Source organism: Lampris incognitus, chromosome 13 (assembly GCF_029633865.1).
Source record: "Lampris incognitus isolate fLamInc1 chromosome 13, fLamInc1.hap2, whole genome shotgun sequence".
Lineage (NCBI taxonomy): Eukaryota > Metazoa > Chordata > Actinopteri > Lampriformes > Lampridae > Lampris > Lampris incognitus.
In genome coordinates, this window is record NC_079223.1 from 25,577,639 (window position 1) to 25,598,398 (window position 20,760).

The 20,760-nt window shown below is 42.8% G+C and overlaps 1 protein-coding gene across 1 annotated transcript in view; it reads right to left on the reverse strand.

The window, feature by feature from the left end:
* The window catches only part of col17a1b (collagen, type XVII, alpha 1b), a 34,509-nt gene that overhangs the window by 6,486 nt on the left and 7,263 nt on the right, over positions 1-20,760 (reverse strand). The window contains 37 exon segments of the mRNA XM_056292292.1: positions 285-404; positions 523-648; positions 766-813; positions 1,008-1,097; positions 2,742-2,801; positions 3,020-3,046; positions 3,152-3,211; positions 3,327-3,389; positions 4,102-4,152; positions 4,329-4,400; positions 5,714-5,806; positions 5,909-5,944; positions 6,152-6,232; positions 6,344-6,379; positions 7,112-7,147; positions 7,259-7,285; positions 7,935-8,006; positions 8,149-8,184; positions 9,461-9,523; positions 9,624-9,659; positions 9,785-9,820; positions 10,406-10,459; positions 10,641-10,676; positions 10,949-11,002; positions 11,139-11,243; positions 11,784-11,846; positions 11,972-11,998; positions 12,107-12,133; positions 12,241-12,291; positions 12,865-13,470; positions 16,155-16,304; positions 17,717-17,761; positions 17,999-18,088; positions 18,843-18,998; positions 20,382-20,444; positions 20,573-20,620; positions 20,623-20,655. Coding sequence (XP_056148267.1) covers positions 285-404; positions 523-648; positions 766-813; positions 1,008-1,097; positions 2,742-2,801; positions 3,020-3,046; positions 3,152-3,211; positions 3,327-3,389; positions 4,102-4,152; positions 4,329-4,400; positions 5,714-5,806; positions 5,909-5,944; positions 6,152-6,232; positions 6,344-6,379; positions 7,112-7,147; positions 7,259-7,285; positions 7,935-8,006; positions 8,149-8,184; positions 9,461-9,523; positions 9,624-9,659; positions 9,785-9,820; positions 10,406-10,459; positions 10,641-10,676; positions 10,949-11,002; positions 11,139-11,243; positions 11,784-11,846; positions 11,972-11,998; positions 12,107-12,133; positions 12,241-12,291; positions 12,865-13,470; positions 16,155-16,304; positions 17,717-17,761; positions 17,999-18,088; positions 18,843-18,998; positions 20,382-20,444; positions 20,573-20,620; positions 20,623-20,655 — 2,877 coding nt within the window.

Here is a 20,760-nt window from a genome sequence, read left to right on the forward strand (position 1 = left end):
GAGCCTGTGGAGCTATTGCCATAAATCTGCCAGTTGCTCCCTCAAACTGGATGAAATAAAATAACGTCAAAATATGAGCATTTTACATTGTTTTTACTACTGATGTGTAGGCAGATCTCTAAAATGCCCATTTAGTCCCCAAACAGCCAATTGGGCCTTCTGAAGCGTGTAAGACAATATATTTTTGTACCTTTCATCTAGCTTTCATCAGTGCATGTACGAATTACATATTAATACTTCATAAACTACTGTTTGATAATAGAAAACCTTGGGGAATGACTTACGTTGTAAGTAGGCAATGATGCGAGAGGATATGTCTTCGAGAGAACCAGAGAAGGATCCAGGGGTTCCTGGAGGACCAGGTGGGCCTGGAGGGCCAGGAATCCCAGACTGCCTGCTTCTACCTGCAGAAGACAATAAAAAACATGTACATATTGTCATGCTCTCTCTCACAAATCTAGCTCTGTCAAGCATGTGGGTTTGGCTTGAGGGAGGTTATTACATAGAAAGGAAGACTCTTACTTAGATAATCAGTGATGTACTGGCGCATCTCGCTTGAGGAAGAGAAGGAGCCCGGTTGACCTGGTTGACCCGGAGGGCCAGGAGGACCAGCAGGACCAGGACGTCCTGAGGTGACTGATACTGAGCCTGATGGAAAATGAAGAAATGAAAATAATGAACAAGACGGTAAAACTTTAATGTACGCCGTATTATCGTGAGCCATATGGATTACTATTAATAGTGATAGTTGTTGGGTTCCTATACCTCTTGAAGAGCCAGGAATACCAGGAGCACCAGAAGCTCCAGTGTCCCCTTAGAAAAGAATAAAATAACCATGTAAATCTTTTACACATGATGCACACAAACAATGGAAATCATCCCACAATAGAGACAGCAGACACACCACAAAAACGACTACGAATGGTTCATTCTCCTAATGAATATTAGTGGATTGTTCCAGATCCACCGTTTGTTAACCAAATCCTCCCATACATTGACAGGTTTACCTTTGCGGCCCTCTGGTCCAGCAGGCCCTGGTAGACCTGGTGGTCCTGGTGGTCCAGGTAGCCCTTGTTGGCTTCCGCCATAGGACAAAACTGAAAAAAAGATAATGTTTGTGTGATAAGCCTCGCCACACCACAGGGGTACTCCTTGATACCAAACCGATGTTGGCCAAAATGATCTTGTGGATTATGCAGTAATGGCACACTAAAACACAATGTTTTTTAAAATGCTAACTGATAGTATTAGCTATCAATGGTACTAGGTAGCAAATATTAGCTAGTTTAGCTAGTATTAGTACAGTGTAGCTAGTATTACTGTAATATCAATCTGACTCAGTTTTTTCCAGCGGCTGAAATCTTCATTATGTGCATCATCAGATTGCGACCATCGTTCAACTCTATGTCATTAGTGCTGAACATATTACCTCATCCTCCCTACACACTGTATGTTAAGAGTTAATGCATTTTTCCCATTTTTTTTACCCTATCACCCCAACCAAGGGTGATCTGATATATCACTTTACAATACATCGTACGGCACAGCATTTTGACCCTTTGTCCCGCATCCCACATATTGAGATATCCCGCCTTTTTTTTTCTTGCAATTTTTTTCACCCCCTTTTCTCCCCAATTGTACTTGGCCAATTACCCCACTCCTCTGAGCCGTTCCGGTTGCTGCTCCACCCCCTCCGCCGATCCAGGGAGGGCTGCAGACTACCACACATCTCCTCCGATACATATGGAGTCCCCAGCCGCTTCTTTTCACCTGACAGTGAGGAGTTTCACTGGGGGGACATAGCACATGGGAGGATCATGCTATTCCCCCCAGTCCCCGCCCCCAAACAGGCACCCTGACCGACCAGAGGAGGCGCTAGTGCAGCGACCAGGACACATACCCATATCCGGCTTCCCACCCGCAGACACGGCCAAATGTGTCTGTAGGACACCCAACCAAGCCGGAGGTAACACAGGGATTCCAACCGGCGAGCCCCGTGTTGGTAGGCAACGGAATAGACCACCACGCCACCCAGACGCCCCTACATCCCGCATTTTAAAGCATATTGGAAAGTACACGTTTCACCATTTGAACATTAATCAACCACTGATTATTATCCTCTGTAAATTAATGTGCTCTTCAGTCAAAAAACATTAACGAGGCACATCGTCAAAGACCGCTCTCATTATTTACTGTTGGTCATGCCTAACAATTTATTTTCCAATCTGCTGTTCAAGCATATTATATCTTGCCATGTACAGATAGTGGACAAGAGCGTAACTGCAGGAGGATTATTAATGTGTCTAATTATGTCTGATACACATTCGTATATCAAAATTCATTACCTTTTCGTGTTGATAACCTGTAAAAAGTAGACAATATAAATCTCTGCCGTACTGCCTCACAAAATCTTGCTGTTTGTCCTGTATTTGGACTGTTTCCGTTGGGTCACTCTAACCTCTTCTATCACTGTAATGCACATCCAATTTTCGAATGTTTTCTTTTTGTTTTTTTCTGTTTTGATTTGTTTTTGCTTCTTCATGAAATAGCTTGCCATACAGAGTAATGGTGGTCAAAGCAGGAGGCGGAGGTACTGTTTAGACACTACATGAAAACCCTTTCCTATGATTTCTTTAATTCTAATGATGCCTTGTAACAGTATATCCACAAAACAGAAATCAGTGTTTAAGAGTTGACCCAAGTTTGGTTTACAACCGTAGGTATGAGAAGGATGGACTGACCTCTGTCAGAGCCTCCTGGTCTCCCAGTGGGGCCTGGCAAACCGGGCTGTCCTGCTTCACCTGAGACGAGATGATGAGGTCATGATTTTCGGTATTAAAATGGTTTGTTCAGATGATGGTTTATGACTAACTTCAGTGAAAAATATAGGTCACAGTATGTTAACTCGTAAGCAAAAGTCACTACAATCTGAGCACAAATACATATTAAAGAATTGGTAGTGGAAAATAAAAATATCATATTAGAAGTGTTTCAAGCAAAGAAAATCATGGAAAATGACCTTGGTAGCCTCTTGGTCCAGGGGAGCCTAATGGGGTGATAGAGATGTCATAAGTATCAGTGAAACTGAAAGAAAGCAAATTCATTTCCATTTGGTAAAAGAGGTCAAACCAGTTAACTAGAGTATGTTCACCTGTTGCTCCCTTCTGTCCAGGTGATCCAGGAGGTCCAGGGGGTCCGGCAAAGTATGTTCCTATAAGAAGAACAGTCAAAGAAAAAAAATGTGTCAGAGGTTTCTATTAAGGCGAGCTGTGCGTTGGATCCCTATTACTAATTCACAAAAGGAAATAGTTTGGATTTGAATATACCTGAGCCGGGTAAAAAGCTTCCTGGTTCTCCTTTATCTCCTTTTGGCCCTGGTCTACCATATCCTGAAAAACAGAGATAACAAGGAACGTGAAAAAAGATAAGAGCCTGTATCACATGTTATCTATAAGGCCATGTTTACATAGTATGCGGAAAGGCTGTGGAATGGCCATGAAGCATAATTCACTCCCACTTGGCGCCCATGTTGGTAGATTGGTGTTTACTCCATCTGTGATCCCATGTGGAATACGTGTGAAGTTAAGTATAGTTTCCGCATCCAGTCTCTTTTTTTTCTGTGCGCCGTGTATGGCTTTCACTAAAATACATTGGGGAAATGTAGTTTGTAAACATAAATGCATTGTATCTTGGAACCACATAGGCCCAGGCTTCATACCATATCATCTAGTGGTCTATACTTGTGTCTCCTTGTGGCTATTGACTGTTTATTTCCTATAAGAGCATCAATGTAAATTAACAGTAGAGAATAAATGTCTGATCTCCAATAAAATCCCTTTCCAAATGAAAATGGTGTTGTCACTGAATTCACAACATGAAAAGAGATGCTTTGTCGTTTCAGGTTGTTACACATAGCGAGACATGCCAGCGTCAATACTCCATGCCCGCTCAGCGCCTTGTGTAAAGAAGCTGCTACTGTCCATGTAAAATGCACTCTGTGGCTGTTCCACATGCTGTGTAAACCCAACGTAATACTGTGGGACACACACACCTCAGCCAAAGTATCAGTATTCAGAACAGATTCTGCACTCAAACTCTTACCTGGCTCACCTGGAGGACCCCGGGGTCCTGGAGGTCCTGGTCTTGAATCTCCTGATGTAAAACAATTTGTGATAGTCAATAACACACTCTAGCATGTAATACTAAGAAGTAGTCCGTGGTGAGCTCCACTGAGAACAGTGTCCATGATGGTCAGAGACTTCTCCACTTAAATAAAATATTAAACATGGTACACCGCAATGTAGGCTGCTGTGTGCTTAACAGGTTACCTGCACGTCCAGGAGGCCCAGGAGGTCCCGGTGGTCCGGGTGGTCCTGTAATCCCAGCAGCACCAAATTGTCCTGGAGGAAAACCAAGACACAGTAAAGACACGTTATGATCTGCATTTTGTCATTAGGGTCTGTAGATAGCCACGAATGCTGGTGGGAAAAAATGAAGGCTTCATAACTGTTACCTATGTTTTTCTTCATAAGATTTTCATCTGCAGTATATATATAATGTTACATCATTGACATGACAGCAGGGTTCTCCCCAAAAATCGAGTGTAACCGCATTTCCATCTGTGCTTTATATAGATTTTGTCCCTTTTTCCCCCCCTCTTTTTCTCCCCAATTGTACCCGTCCAATTACCCCACTCTTCAGAACTCTCCCGGTCACTGCTCCACCAGCTCTGCTGATCCGGGGAGGGCTGCAGACTACCACATCTCCTTTCGATACATGTGGAGCCGCCAGCCACTTCTTTTTACCTGACAGTGAGGAGTTTCACCAAGGGGACATAGCGCATGGGAGGATCACGCTCACCCCCCTGAGCAGGTGCCCCGACCGACCAGAGGAGGCGCTAGTGCAGCGACCAGGACACATACCCACATCTGGCTTCCCTCCCGCAGACATGGCCAATTGTGTCTGTAGGGACGCCCGACCAAGCCGGAGGTACCACGGGGATTTGAACCAGCAATCCTTGTGTTGGTAAGCAACGGAATAGACGACCACGCCACCAAATGACACCCTAGATTTTGTCCTTTTTAAATAAAAATGGCTTGATAGAAACAGCAAATATCCAATAAAATCCTGAAAATTGCCTTAAAAGTTTTTACATCCGCCTGAGGTGGATAAAACTTTTATTCAGTAAAAAATAAATTTAAAAAATGAGATGGGTAGCAAAGGAAACACATTTGCAAAATAAAAAAGTAAATGTGACTAGAATTTAATCATACGATCATCTGCTTCTTAATCTTAACTTCATATGGGTAACAGATATAAGTGGAAAAGCACAAATGCAAAATTAGATGGGACACAGCAATTAATTACCAAAGTAACGCTACATATTAAAATTTGATAAAAAATAAATAAATATGTAAACCAAAGTCTAATGTGTGGGCTAAGCCCTGGACTCATGTGGCCATCAGCTGAACCAGAAGAGGAGTAAAAACATCTCCGATATGAATCGGTTCTTGGTAGAGAGAGAATCTTGTGGGTGTCAAAGTATAGACATACGACATAAGACATGAAGGTCTGCGTTCAGTGTTTTATGCTGGAAACTCGTCTTAACTTGCATTATTTTTTTGTGACATTTAGTTATTCACTTTATTTGAAAGTTGGATGAAAACATGACTAATGTGATTAGTGATTCAAAGCTGTCAGAAGAAGCACTTACTTTCAGATCTGGATGAGCTAACAGTCTCAGAAGTCCTCGCTGATATTCCTGCTTCACCTTGGTCACCTTTTTCTCCCCTGTCCCCTTTAGGACCTGTGAATTAACACAAAACGCCTCATGTTAGAAACTTGGAAAGCCACGTACATATACAAGTCAAAATGTTTTCCTGGGCTTTGGCAAAGTGTGACAACATACCAGATTGGCCAGGCAGACCAGCTGGGCCAATAGGGCCTGAGGAGGTAGGAAAACACATTAGATAATCTCATGTTTACTTGTGCATTTTTCCAAGATACACGACTTAAAACATTAAGAATCTTATCACTGCCTACAGTGTGAAATAATAAGTAAGATAATTCTGTTAGGGTGCAATCATTCAGGGTTAAGGTGCAACGTATGAGCCAAGTACCACATCTGGTTATTCTTAGTCGGTGGTCATACCTGATAAGCCTGGAGGTCCAGCGGGCCCTGGAGATCCAGCAGGCCCAGGTGGTCCAGGGATGCCCACAGAGCTGGAACCAGCTAGAAATTCATGATGATGATGATCAGCTATCCAGATATCCTCAAATTATATTATCAGAAGCAGTTTACAAAAACATATCGAATTCTGCAAGCTTTAGTATGTCCTCTTACCTGCATTAATGACTCTTCCTGGTGCACCGGTTTCACCTAAAAGCGATAGACAAATACAGTACTGCAACAGCCACAGAGTATCAAATTAACAGCATAAACTCATCTTACTTCACAAGGCGTGTCCATTTCAAGGTGTTCTTGGCCAACATGCTCAGGAATGGTGTCATTAAAGCTGGGGTAGACAATTGTTTATGCTGTCATTGGCAAAAATTCCATAATGACCTTTCAGCATATTGTAATTCAAATGGTTTTGGAGAAAACTAGATTTCTGCACCTCCTCTTGACTCTGTATTCGGGATTTAAGAAATCTAGCCCAGGACAGAAGATTTTAGCCAATCAGAGGTCATTTCAGAGAGAGGACGTTCCTATTGGCTGTTCTACAAATGCAGATGTGTGTGTATGTGATCAATTCGCATCCACCCTGCCCCACCGGTCACTTGTGGTTGTAGCCCTAACCCTAAAAATCAACCAGACCAACTCAAAATGGCTGCTTCACATGAATAATATTAGTGTAAGTGATTTGCTGAAAAAATACATTTTTTCACATGGATATATTATCAACTACGATACAAGTTTCATGAGTCTCGTTTTGACATTTCCTGGTTGTACACCGGTGTAAGGGACTGAGAAGCGATGCGGAGGTCATTTGGTGGGAGGGACTTAGCGGAGGGATATGAGGCAGCAGAGAGAGAGGCGGAAGGATTTGCATTTGAATGTTCAATGTTACCTACTGCAGCTTTAAGGCAATGAAAATGGCAATTTCTTTACCTTTGGCCCCAGGTTGTCCTGGATTCCCTGGTATTCCTAAAACCAAGAAATGTGAGCATGTTCAGCGTCAGTGGCAGAATCAAAACTGAGAATTTCAAACAAGTGCATTGGGCAGAACACTATTACAATACAAAATTTAGTCTGTACCTGGTGGTCCTTGAAGCCCAGGTGCTCCTAGTGAGAGAAACAATCAGAATCAGAATACTTTATTAATCCCTGAGGGGAAGTTGGGTCCTATTACAGACAGTCACGCTCTAGTAAAGAAAAAAATAACAAGATACAGGATAACAAGAAAATAGAAATAAACAGAAATAGAAGATAAAATAAGAAATAGAAATAAGATAATAATATGTAAACATATGTGCACTATGCTCCAGCATATAACACCCTGTCTATACTATATTACTGCAGCATGAAACAAACAGCACAAACAAACACCGACAGGATAAAATAAGTCAAAGGGCCGGCCTAATGGCTACTGACTCGGAGTGTCTGACACTCTGAGAGAGGAGTTGTAAAGTTTGATGGCCACAGGCAGGAATGACCTCCTGTGGCACTCTGTAGTGTATTTCGGCAGAATGAGTCTATCAGTAAAAGTACTCCTGTGCCCGACCAGCACGTCATGGAATGGGTGGGAGATATTGTGCATTATGGCACATAACTTCAACGGCATCCTCCTCTTAGAAACCGCTGCCAAGAGTCCAGCTCCACCCCTACAACATTACCAGCCTTGACATAGTTTTTTCAACAATTTCCATTGATAATAATATCAATGTAACTAACGATTATACCCCATTAAAACAATGTCTATCTTGTGTTTTACCTGAAAGACTGGCTTCTCCAGGAGGCCCAGGAGGACCTCTGATGCCAGGTGGCCCAGCTGACCCCTGGTCACCTGGAGTCAAACAGAAATAAATTACAAACAGATATTAATTACATTTATGTAATTATTAACATGCAACAATACTTGATTCATTTTATTTATGGGTATTATATAAGCCTTATAATCTTAAATAACTATATATAACTTATTTTACCTCTTTGGCCTTTCTCACCATCAAGTCCTGGAAGCCCTGTGCCAAGATCATTGAAAAAAAAAGTTAATTAAAATATAAAACTAAGTTATTTAAAACCTGACTGATACAAACTTTGCATTTATTTTGGTTTTGGAGAGAAGGTGGCTACGAATTTGTTAAATCAACAGTAGAGGGAGTGTGCGTTTTCCCCCAACTGACCGCTGAGGGTACTGTCTCTGATGTATACCAGGTCATATTGCCGCCCCCTAGTGGAATTAGTGAGCTAACGCAAACTGTCTAATGCCTGCCTCAACAAAGTCATTTTTAATTAAGCCTTTCAGTTGCTATTTTATGGATTTGGTGAGGGAGGAAATGCAGGTGGCTGGTGTGACAGAGGAAGAGGACAAGAAGAGGTGGAAACAGATGATCCGCTGTGGCGACCCCTAACGGGAGCAGACGAAAGTAGTAGTAGTAGTAGTAGTAGTAGTAGTAGTTGCTATACGACCACAAAACTGCTGAGATGACACTTGAACCAATTTCCGAACACATTTGCATAATATGACAAAGAGGTAACAAAGTTATATGGTCAGCAGTTATTCAGTTATTCTAGATTGGTTAGTTTAAGCTAAAAATGACATTTCCTTAGAGAGGCAGGTTATCTGACCCATTAGAAATCATTGATAAAACATCAAATAACTTTGAAACATTTGATGTAAAGTCTGAACTTTTCATTCAACACATTTGCAGTGTAATGCGGTTTCAACTTCCAGTTTGTTAAAATGCTTTGCAACAGAAATTGTTGGAAAATCAAATTGTTTTTTTGTTAATAATTTATTTCTGATTTTTCCCTTTTTCTCCCAATTTAGTGGCCAATCGCTCCCTATTCTAATTCAAACGCCCCCCCCCCCCCTCATACTCTATGCGTTCGCCAACTGCATCTCTCCAGCCGGCAGTCTCGAAGGAGACGCCTTGTCACGAAAGTGGCAAGATGAATCCAGGCCGAAGCATTGCTTTTTCCGACGCACACAGAGACGCATTCATGTGACGAACACAAGCCGACTCCGCCCCCCTCCCGAAGACAGCATTGCCAATTATTGCTTCTTCATCGAATCCGGCCATAGTCGGATCTGACGACACCGAGGCGCGAACCCCGGTCCCCAGTGGGCAACTGCATCGACACAAAGCCGATACTTAAACCGCTACACCACCGTGGACCCAAGGAAGATCAAATTGTGTGTCAGTGTGTCAAATGAAACATTCTTGGTGAATAAAACCTATCATGAATAAAAAAGGGGGGAAAAAAGCCGTTTTCTGATGGGGTCTTGTAACTCACCTGCTGATCCTTTAGATCCTTTCTCTCCTGCAAGCCCTGGCAGTCCTGACACGCCGGGGTCACCTAAACAGCAGGCCAACCGGATTTAGCAGCAGATGGTGGAGTGTGTGCATATTATATGCTACTCTAGCAGCAAATAGACAGTAAAGGATGTTGTACTCACCCGGTGGACCTCGCTGTCCTTTTTCACCCATGTCACCTGAGGCAAAGATCGATTAAACCACATTTGAAACCATTTCATGAATGCCAAACACTACAGCCGTGTTCCTATATCTCTCCATATGACAAATCGATATGTTTGACATAAAACTGGACGAAACGAACCTTTAATTCCTTGTGATCCGGGAGACCCTCTCTCCCCTGTAGAGTCAAACAAGCAACATGACATCATACACAACCAAACCAAATAATCTGTGCAGATGAATGTAATAAGATGGTAAAAGAAGTTCATTATCTGATCTTTTCTTTTTGTCTTTCGATTTCCCCCCCCTTTTTTTTCCTCCCCAGTTGTACTTGGCAAATTACCCTACTCTTCTAAGCCGCCCCGGTCGCTGCTCCAACCCCTCTGCTGATCCGGGGAGGGCTGCAGACTACTACATGCCTACTCCGATACATGTGGAGTCGCCAGCCGCTTCTTTTCACCTGACAGTGAAGAGTTTCGCCAGGGGGACGTAGCGCGTGGGAGGATCACGCTATTCCCCCCAGTTCCCCCTCCCCCCTGAACAGGCGCCCCGACTGACCAGAGGAGGCACTAGTGCAGCAACCAGGACACATACCCACATCTGGCTTCCCACCCGCAGACTGTCTGTAGGGATGCCTGACCAAGCCGGAGGTAACACGGGGATTCATACTGGCGATCCCCATGTTGGTAGGCAACAGAATAGACCGCTACGCTACCCGGACGCCCCATCTTTTTTAATCCCCCTAAATGTCATTCATTAGTACCTTTAGTCCCAGGTGGGCCTGCTTCGCCTCGGAAACCTTGAGAGCCTGGCTGACCTACAACAGAAAAGTGAGTGATAAATACCTGTGATGAGGTGACGACACCAACAATGCTATTTGCATGAATTTGTGCTGAAGTCCAATATGGTTCAAAGTGAGTTGATATCTAACCATGCAGGTGTCGCTGGCATTGTTCCTCAACTCTAAATGAATGGTATCCAGAGCGAGGAATACTGACCTGGTATCCCAGAGAGCCCGGGCACTCCAGGTGAACCTAAAACACACATTAATTGATATCAGAAGACAACTCACTGTTTGCTCTTATACTGACAGGAACAATTGTAGAACCTTTGCATATATGATAAAGACTGACTTTGGTAATACCAGTTGTCATCAACATTAACAATAAGACAATAATACATAACTTGGCAATGGACACTGATGCATAAAGCTATTCAGTTTTCAGGTACAGTCCATTCTTTGTGTTCACACAAAAGTATATCATAATCTGTGAATCATTATCAAAACTATTCAAAACTGTCAAACCTTTGGGCCCCATCGGGCCGACAGGTCCAGCAGGTCCATGAGACCCAGGAAAACCTGTATGAACCAGACAAAAAAGGTGAGATTCAGCACTTCGCTTCATGATGCCTTTGTGATCTTAACAACCCAGTGTGGTTTATAAGTAGTATCAATAAGTAAACCATGTTCTGTTAATAAAGTAAAAAAGACCTACCTCTGTCGCCTTTCTCTCCAAAGCCTGGAGGCCCTGTCTCACCTCTGGGGCCGGCTGGGCCCTCACGACCCCTGAGGCCTGGTGGCCCCTCCAATCCATGATCACCTAATATAAACAAAGTATTACAAATAGATATTCACAAAGACTTCCGTCCATCCATTATCCAAACTGCTTATCCTGCTCTCAGGGTCACGGGGATGCTGGAGCCTATCCCAGCAGTCATTGAGCGGCAGGTGGAGAGACACCCTGGACAGGCCGCCAGGCCATCACAGGGTGGACACATACACACACACACACACACACACACACACACACACACACACACACACACACACACACACACACACACCTAGGGACAATTTAGTACGGCCGATTCACCTGACCTACATGTCTTTGGACTGTGGGAGGAAACCGGAGCACCTGGGGGAAACCCATGCAGACACGGGGAGAACATGAAAACTCCACACAGAGGATGACCCGGGATGACCTCCAAGGTTGGACTACCCAGGGGCTCGAACCCAGGACCTTCAGGCCACCGTGCTAACCACTGCGTCACCGTGCCGCCCTATTCACAAAGACTTGTCCAAACTAAATTATCTTAAAATTGTGCTTGCATCACATAGCTGGGAGTGCCCTGATAATTACCTGCACTTCCTTTCTGTCCTTTGGGCCCCTCTGGGCCTGCATGACCCATTGCACCTGGAGCACCTGAGGTCAAAGGTAAATGTAAGAAAAATGACACTTGAACGACCGTAGCATTCAGAGAAGATACTATACTACTATGGCTGTGACTCAAGAATGGTGCCAATTTACAGTAGCCATCGTTTCCTTACCTGGAAGCCCAGGGAAACCATTATCGCCTGTGGCACAAATGAAATGCCATCTTTATTATGACGACAGTATTCAGCAGAACATGACTGACATGATTGACAATTTTTTTTACAGAACAAGGATTCTCTTTTACTCACCCCTTAATCCAGGACTTCCTGTGTCTCCTGAAAACACAGTGTGTGGTTAGGTTAATTATCATATGGAGTTGGGTTATGGGTTGCATTTAAGCCAAATGAGAACACCTGGATAACAGCTATGGAGGACATTTTACCTTTAGGTCCAGCTTCTCCTTTCTCTCCTCTCGCTGAAGATGTTATAAGAGCTGCAAGAGTTGTAAAAGGACAGAAAACAAACATTCAGTGAACATGGATAGTAAAGACAATATGTACCCAATGTGTGTGTGTGTGTGTGTGTATGTGTGTGTGTGTGTGTGTTATGCTAATCAGTCTAGTCAGAAATTAATCATCTAGCATACGTAAGGGATTCTTGAAACACTTAGCTCATGTTTCCAACCATTCCTTTTACTGAGCCCTGCATACTGTGTTTGCAGCTGTCCCATCACAGATTACTCTACAATTATCAGAATCCCAGACTAGCAGTCTGACTCAGTGATAGGTTAACACTAGCCTAAAACATACTCCACTGTTCATAGATGTACAATGTAATTAAGCTTTTACAAAACCTTGCAAACTATTGTGCAGTTTTGTCTTTCCCCTGGAAATTGAGCCATGTACATGTCTTTGCCTCCCGATCTGACACTTGTTCTGCTCAAATCTTTTCTTTCTCTTTCTTCTCTCTTTCTATCACTAAATCCATTCACTACCTCAACTGTAGCTGCGCTGCAAATGTTCAGTGAGAAGCCACAAAAGCCATCCTGTCAGTATGTGTGCATCACCTCTGAATGACTGAGACTGCATTTCAGCTCTTAGAAGTTGCTGGATCATCATCTGTAAGGCTGCATCGTCCGCATGTCCTGCACCAAAGCCGATACCATGACCAGTGCCAAAGCTGATGCCTGTCCTTGAGCCAGCGCTGCCACTGCTGCTGGTACCGGCACCAAATGCCGTGCCAGCGCTGCCTCTGGCACCACCGCCACTGACGCCAGTACCGACACCGCTGCTGGTACCAGCACCAAATGTCTTGCCAGCACTGCCTCCGGCAAAACCGACTCCTGCACCACCACCATTGATGCTGGTACCGCCACTGCTGCCGGTACTGCCGCCGCTGCTGGCACCTCCACCAAATGCGGTGCCACCAACATCGGTTCTGCCGTGAACGCCAACATCTGTACTGACACTGACTCTGCCACTGCCATGGGAGCCTCCGCCGGAGTCCAGGTGTAGGGTATTGTCATTGCGGGCATTGCCTCCGCTGTCCATATAGGTGCCTGAGTGAACTATGTTGATGTCGTTGGTAGACAGCCGACTGGTATGAGCGGCAGCAACAGAGGCCTCGGCCTCCAGGGCAGCCACTCGATTCTTCAGCTTTCTCACATCTTCAGCTGTGCAGGGGGCATCAGGGTTTTTAAAGGTTATTATCAGGTTAGTGTTTGTTCATGGTAAGGTATGTATGGATAAGTGCAAACACAAACAAATCATGTACATGCACATGCATCTGTTGGATAAACTACTGTGAATTCAGTCTCCTGACTAATTCATAATGAAAGAGACTGGTCACATTTTGAGTCCTGAAAATGAATTGTAAATCTTGAACACCCCCACCCCCCACCCCACTGTAGGTAACTGTGACTATTTGTCCAGGAAAATAAAGTATTGTCCATATTATGTCATTCCTAAGGTTTTATATGAATAATTTGCCTGAAATGTTGCAGCAAATGAAAATATTCATCACAGTTTACAGTTTCAAAGTGATGGTTCATATCAGTCAGTAGAGATTTTTGTATTTAGCTTCTGTTTTCATCAGTCATCTGTAACCTGAGTGGCCGCCAGGATGTGGTGTTGCCAGTGGTTTGGAGGCAGTGAATCACGGCTGGCTCATCTAGGCAACAACACACCCCTCCCTGTGTGTGACTAACCAGTTTGGCTACAAAATGTGTATGTGTAATTTTCAGCATACAGAGTAGAAACTGGCCATTTGTTGACACACTGGGTGGTGTTCATGTTTATCTGTGAAACTTTTTCCACCTGTGTTGCACTAAACTCTCAGCCCCTTTATAGGCAACAATTACAGACTGGACTGCTACTGAAAAGGGAACTTAAACTGATTGAGTGATCCCGAGGAACATTTTGTTATTTAAAGGTACAATCAGTAAAACATTTTCTCTAGTGACCAACACCAGCAACCTGTAGGAATTGCCACATCTGCAAATTTAGTTTCCTCTTATATTCACATTAAGGCTCCCCAATGCTCCAACCCCTTGAGCAACGATGGCACAACTAACATCTCACAATTTCACAGGCTACCTAATATTGAGATCCTGCAAAAAATAATCATGTTGTAAAATACTGTACAATATTCACAACCTATCACACTTGGCTAAATGTTGAATGACAATGCTGACTACCTGTCCATCAGTATTATGACTAGCTCAGCATCGGTTTTATACATTTATAGTCACGAGGTTTTACCCCCCCCCAAAAAAAATATTAATTTTACTTTTGGAGTGGCATTCATCATGTAATTTTCTTTAATTAATTAATTAATTAATTAATTGATTGATTGATTGATTGATTGATTGATTGATTGATTTTTGTGGAAGACTAGGCTTTTCCGTTTCTTTAAAGTTGTGTTGCAAAGCCGGCTCTTTGGTATAGTAATGTTGAAATGCAGAGCAAGCTGAATGTGTGGAGACCAGCAGTTTGTGAAAGGACATTGGATTCTAAAGGGCAGGGCACCTACAAGCAGTTTGTTTACCAAAATAAAGCCTCCGGGATGGCCCATAGTTTTTGAAAGTCTGAAATCAGCACCTAGCAGTTTTCATTTGCACCTACTGATATTTACTAGTCATAATGTTTTAGTCATTCTATGATATTTACTAGTCTTATGGTGACATTCCTGGCCCTGAGATGGCCTGGCAGTCTGTCCAGGGTGTCTCCCCACCTGCCGCCCAATGACAGCCGGGATAGGCTCCAGTATCCCTGCGACCCTGAGGGCAGGATAAGCAGTTTGGATAATGGATGGATGGACTTTGTATAGATTAACGACTTATTCCATCCCCCCGATACATGATGGTCATTTTTTTGTTGTGATAGTCAAAATTTTACTGATTGTACCTTTAATCTTGCACAAGCCTATACTGCTGTTTGGAGTGTATCTTTCCACTGGAGCTCTCGAAACCATTTCACTGCCTTTTCCATCATTCAAGTGCCGCAGGTCTATAGCATCCTATGTTATATGTCATTATCAGTGCCCAAATAGTAAAGGTACTGTTTGGAAAATGAGCAAATTCCCTTTTTATCTTGGCATCCTAATGTCGGGTTAAAGAGGAAGATTTAGCCTGGATGGCACCTACATGACTCCAGCGAAGTGTTGGTTCGATCGACCCTTGCTGAGTGTTGATTTGATAATAATAATAATAATAATAATGATAATGTGTGTGAAAGAATAAGTGAAATAACTCGCACATTTCAAAATGATTTTTTACAGTTTGACTGAGATATCTGCACATGAGCGAGTCTCTCCTAAAGCTGGGGACCAAGAGTCTGTGATGTCATCTAGCAGCAATTCCTGGAGCTGCTCCACTGACAATGAACACCAGACGGACTCCGTGGCCTCGTGACAGCACCGGGATAGTTTTCCAGACACGGGGGAGCGGCACTATATCCGGCTGCCCGCTACAAGTCCACAAAATCTCTCTTAATGGCATCACAGCTTTATAGTCTTTCCTACTTGCGTTTTTAGTGAAGAAAGACTGGTTCTTTTTTTGTGGTTTGTGGTTAATGTGTTTTGTTTTGTGCTAATGTTGATGTTCTCAAATAATTGCTAATGTTGGCAAGATCGTAGTAATACAAACGTGGGAATTCCGTTTTAAGTCTGTTTGCCACTGTCATTCAATTTTTTTTCTCGAAAACTCGTGAAATTCTGGGTTTTTGGTCCCCAGCATTGTTCCCCCCAAACGCTTCATTGCGCTCTGAGAATGTCTCACAGCTCCTGTTGTGAGCATCCGCTGACAATCGCGGCGCTGTGGGGCAAAACGAAACGAGATGCGGTGCCGTTTAGACTCACCCAGCGCAATGAGGCCGAACAGAAGCCCCAGCAGCAGCAGGGTAAGGAGGAGGAGGCCGAGCAGCCACTTCCACCAGGAGCAACACGAGTCCTTGCCGCCGCAACACCACCCTGCTCCTCCGCCGCAGAAACCGCTGTCTGTCCGGATCTCTGTAAATGGGAGGCCAAGTGACAGCGGTGAATCTCAAATATTGAATCGATTCATCGTCGCTGTTATCTCCGTTTTCGACTCTTGCCTGGGTTCGAATTACGGGGGAGCCAAGGGGAGCTCCCCTGAAAATGACCCCGACCAATTTAGGGGGATGGGGGGTGGGGCCTCTGAAACATCGTCCATTTTTGTGTCACAGGTTATAGATTTCTCTGTACATTAAGGTTCCTTAAATGAATAATAAAATATGCCAATGTTGTGTTCATTCGCTCATTACATTTCGATTTCCGAACATTTGTCTCCGCTATAATAAACATAACGCTGTGTCTATTCCTGTTGTGGCCATCTATGCGTGGCGGCGCTCTCAAACCACTACGTTCACGTCGCCACTTGAACGTCTCTTCGCTGAGTTGGCTAGCTAGCTAACCAGTCAAGTTAATTTTATTTGTCACAAATTCCAAGTTGCCCTTCGGTCGTTTCTGATTTAGGTTAAGAATCAGGGAATTACTTGCTTGAGCTGTGCGTTTGTGATGACTGGTCCTAGTGATATTTATTTTTGTTATGATTGTTATGTGATTCTGTGTGACGGAGGACGATGCAGAAGACAGGAAGAAATGGAAACGGATGATCCGCTGTAGCGACCCCCAGCGGGAGCAGCTGAAAGTAGTAGTAAAGATTGTTATGTGATTCTGCTCCCTAACTGCGATGGAACTGGTCTATTCTGTTTTTTTATCAGATTGACTTGCATGATGTAGGATTGGCTAGCCTATAATATAGGCCACGTATGCTGTGTCTTGTGTGGTACTGATTGTCATTTTATTTAGGCCTGTGGTGTTTCAATTCCATCTTCGCAAGGTGTTGAACAAAAGTGTGATGGGTACTATATTATGGTGTATCATAGTGACGTCGCCTCCAGGATGTTTTACTATGCAGTAGGTGATTGCGTGTTGTGTTGCCTTGCCTAACCTTGGTGTATGGCTGTTGTCCTGCCAGCCTATGTGTTGTGTAAGACCAACAGTTGAGGCTGTGGGCATGTTCCATGTGACGTATAGGATAGGTCTTCTCTCTTTAGAAGCATAGCGCAAACCATTGGCCAATTCACTGGAGTTTTTTTTTTTTACTTGACTGACAGAAAAACATTGCAACGGTGAATTGTTTTTCTGTCTCTTTTTGTTACCTGCATGGCTAGATTTTCTCTGTGTGAAGTGAAATGTTATTGACAGTGTTAACTGTATGTAGTAACAGCGGAATGTCTTTCGCAGTAACCCTGCGATCTACCGCGCACGTCCATGTATGCGCGTGCATGTGACGCGTAGCAGCACACCGGAAGATAGGGCTCCCCTGAAAGCCACCGTGTCATTCAAACCCTGCTTGCGACTAAAAACATATGAACATGCAACATCATGAGAGATACCTGCATATGTGGCCTTGTCTTTCATGAGAACTCCAGATGATCCATCTAGCAAAAGATCATTGCACTGTCAAAAAAGCTATTAATGGGCATTGTTTTCTTTCTTTCGTATACTGATATCTGATATAATAATAATGATAACAATCAATTAACCAATCAATTAATTAATTAACCAATCAATTAATTGATTATACATTTTATTCATATGAAGAATATTTACAAAGTATTCATGTTAGTTTTACTTCAAAATAAATGTTGTAACTTAGTTTTCTAAAAAATCCTCACAGTAATTGCCTGACTCTGACTTCAGTGGGGCTGTCTCACTGTAGCATGTCACCAGTTTTTCTTTCTTCATGGAGTCTCCTGACATGGACCCTGGAAGCAAACAGCAACTTTCAAAATCAATGTGGAACATCTAAAGGGCAAACTGAAAAGAAATCTCGTTCAATGCACTGAAACAACAGAGCTATATCTTTTGCTTCTCTTTGCGACAACGGGTGATGGCATATAGTATACTCATGTATCATATAGCAAGCTGTATTTCTAGAATGTGATTTGTTTCTTTGTTCTTATTAAACGTTGGCAATATATTGTACCATGTGAGTGGCCAGGAGTAAACTGATGTCAGTCCAGGAGGACTTTTTTTGTGCCAGTAGTTCTAGGCCATGTGCAATCAAGAACTGTGTGTGTCCTTCCATTCTTCCATACATTATCTATACCCACTTACTCCGAGTTAGGATTATGAGGGACTGCAGGGTGACACCGTGGACAGGTCATGAGTCCATCACAGCCGCCCCCGCCCTCCCACACACACACACAAACACACACCCATTCACACATATGGGCAATTTGAAGACTTGGAGCTGGTGGAGTTTTGGAGACCAAAACTTCACTAGCTGCCTTTCACATTAAAGTATATTTAATCAATTTAATTAGTTTAATCAATGAAGTATATTTAATCAATTAAATATACTGTTAGGTCTGTTTGGAATGAACTCATTCCAAATGCACTTCTTGGCCCTCAAGTGGACAAGATGGAGAATTGCAGGTATTGCACGACTCCGTTTCTTTTTCTTCTTCTTTGCAGAGGAAATTAAAACCACGAGGAGGCAGTAAGGAGCTGACTGACCCCCTCCGATGAGAGCGCTGCTGCTTGTAAACTGCTTGCCGCTGTCTTTGGCCAGGATGAGCACTTCTGTGTCCCTCTTGGCTGGAAGGTTCTCTTTGTCCAACAGCAGAAATTTATAGTCTTTCTTGTAGGCATCCTCCGTTTGGGACCTAGTGGCTGAAACAAAGTAACCATCGCAGAGACAGAGGTTTTTAAGAGACTACTCTATGCAAGGACTGAGGAGAAAACCCGGCGTTACAGAATTTTCCGACTCCCCGAAAAATCTGACTTCCCTGGGCGTGAATGGATTAGGGTCAGGGGGTTAGAGTTGGGGAGGCGTTAAGGTTAGCCTAACCTAACCTAGCCTCACGCCAACAGGAGTCAGATTCTGCAGGGGAGTCGGAAAATTCCGTAACACCGGGATCGTAAAAGAGGTGATTTCTTTAAAAAAAAAACAATAAAATAAATGTTTAAATAAACACATATACATCACACAAGAGTACAGTGTCTACTCAAAACTAATTTGGGAGATTACATTCACATTAAGTTAAATGGTTCTTTTAATAATAATGACAATAATAATAATAATACATTTTATTTGTGGGAGCCTTTCAGAGCACTCAAGGACACCTTACAGAACACAGTTAAATAATCTTTATTACTGACAGTCGTGACGCATACGTATGTCATGAAATTATAAAGCAATACATCACTTGTTAAGTGCTCTGGACTTAATGTGTGTGTGTGTGTGCGTGTGTGTGTGTGTGTGTGTGTGTGTGTGTGTGTGTGTGTGTGTGTGTGTGTGTATCTATATATAAAATCTAGTGAGTCAAGTAAATTCTTTATCAGACAGTAAAAGCCTGTTTCATGCCATAAGCAATCATCAGCTGAAATGGCATGAAACAGGCTTGTGCTGTCTCATAAACAATTTACTTGACTCACTGGATTATTTCACTCCTTATTTGTTGAGCACTTTCCCTACCGTTGAGTGTGTCTTTTATATACTATATATGTATGTGTGTGTGTGTGTGTGTGTGTGTGTGTGTGTGTGTGTGTGTGTGTGTGTGTGTGTGTGTATTTAGCTGTTTTTTTTCCCTGAAACCGTCAATGGTGTTGTTATAAGTGCTCAGCTAATGAGGAGCACTTATAGCACTAATGAGGAGCAGAATATCAAGACTGATGCAGGAAAAAAAGTTTTAATACGTAGCAGTACAGGCCTGTTTCGTGCGTCTCGCTCTTAGCAGCTGATGACGCACAAAGCAGGCCTGTACTGCTATGCATTAAAATCTTTTTTCCTGTATCCGTGTTGATATATATATAGCGTTTTTTATATGTAAAAATGTATATAAAATGTATGTATATATAATATTTATATATTATATATTATATACATATAAAATATACATATACACACACACATATATATATATATACATATATATATATACACATATATATATATATATATATATATATATATATATATATACATGCACACATACATATATATACATATACGTATATAGCCCCTTGTCTTCATGAAAATCACTATTTGCTTACTTGTAGAGACTCCGGTACTGACAACACCACCAGTAGTTGAGACGTTTTTCTGTACCCCGTACCCTATAAAACACACACATAGAAACACATTCTGGAAAACAATGCGCTATTTTGTACATCTACTGAACGTAAAAGATTCAAAAGCCAAAATGTACACAGAAGTTGAATGGAAACGTCCTGGGTTAGCTTACCTCCTAGGTTAGCGTTTATGTTAGCACCACTAGTAGTAAGCACACTGCGGATGTGGGGGCCAAATTATTCTGAAAGCCATAAACTGCGAACGGAGATGTAAACACATAAATGAGATTTTAATAAGCAAAATGTGCAGCTCCCCATTACAAACAGTGAGATATTACACACGGGGGTAAATATTTGGCAG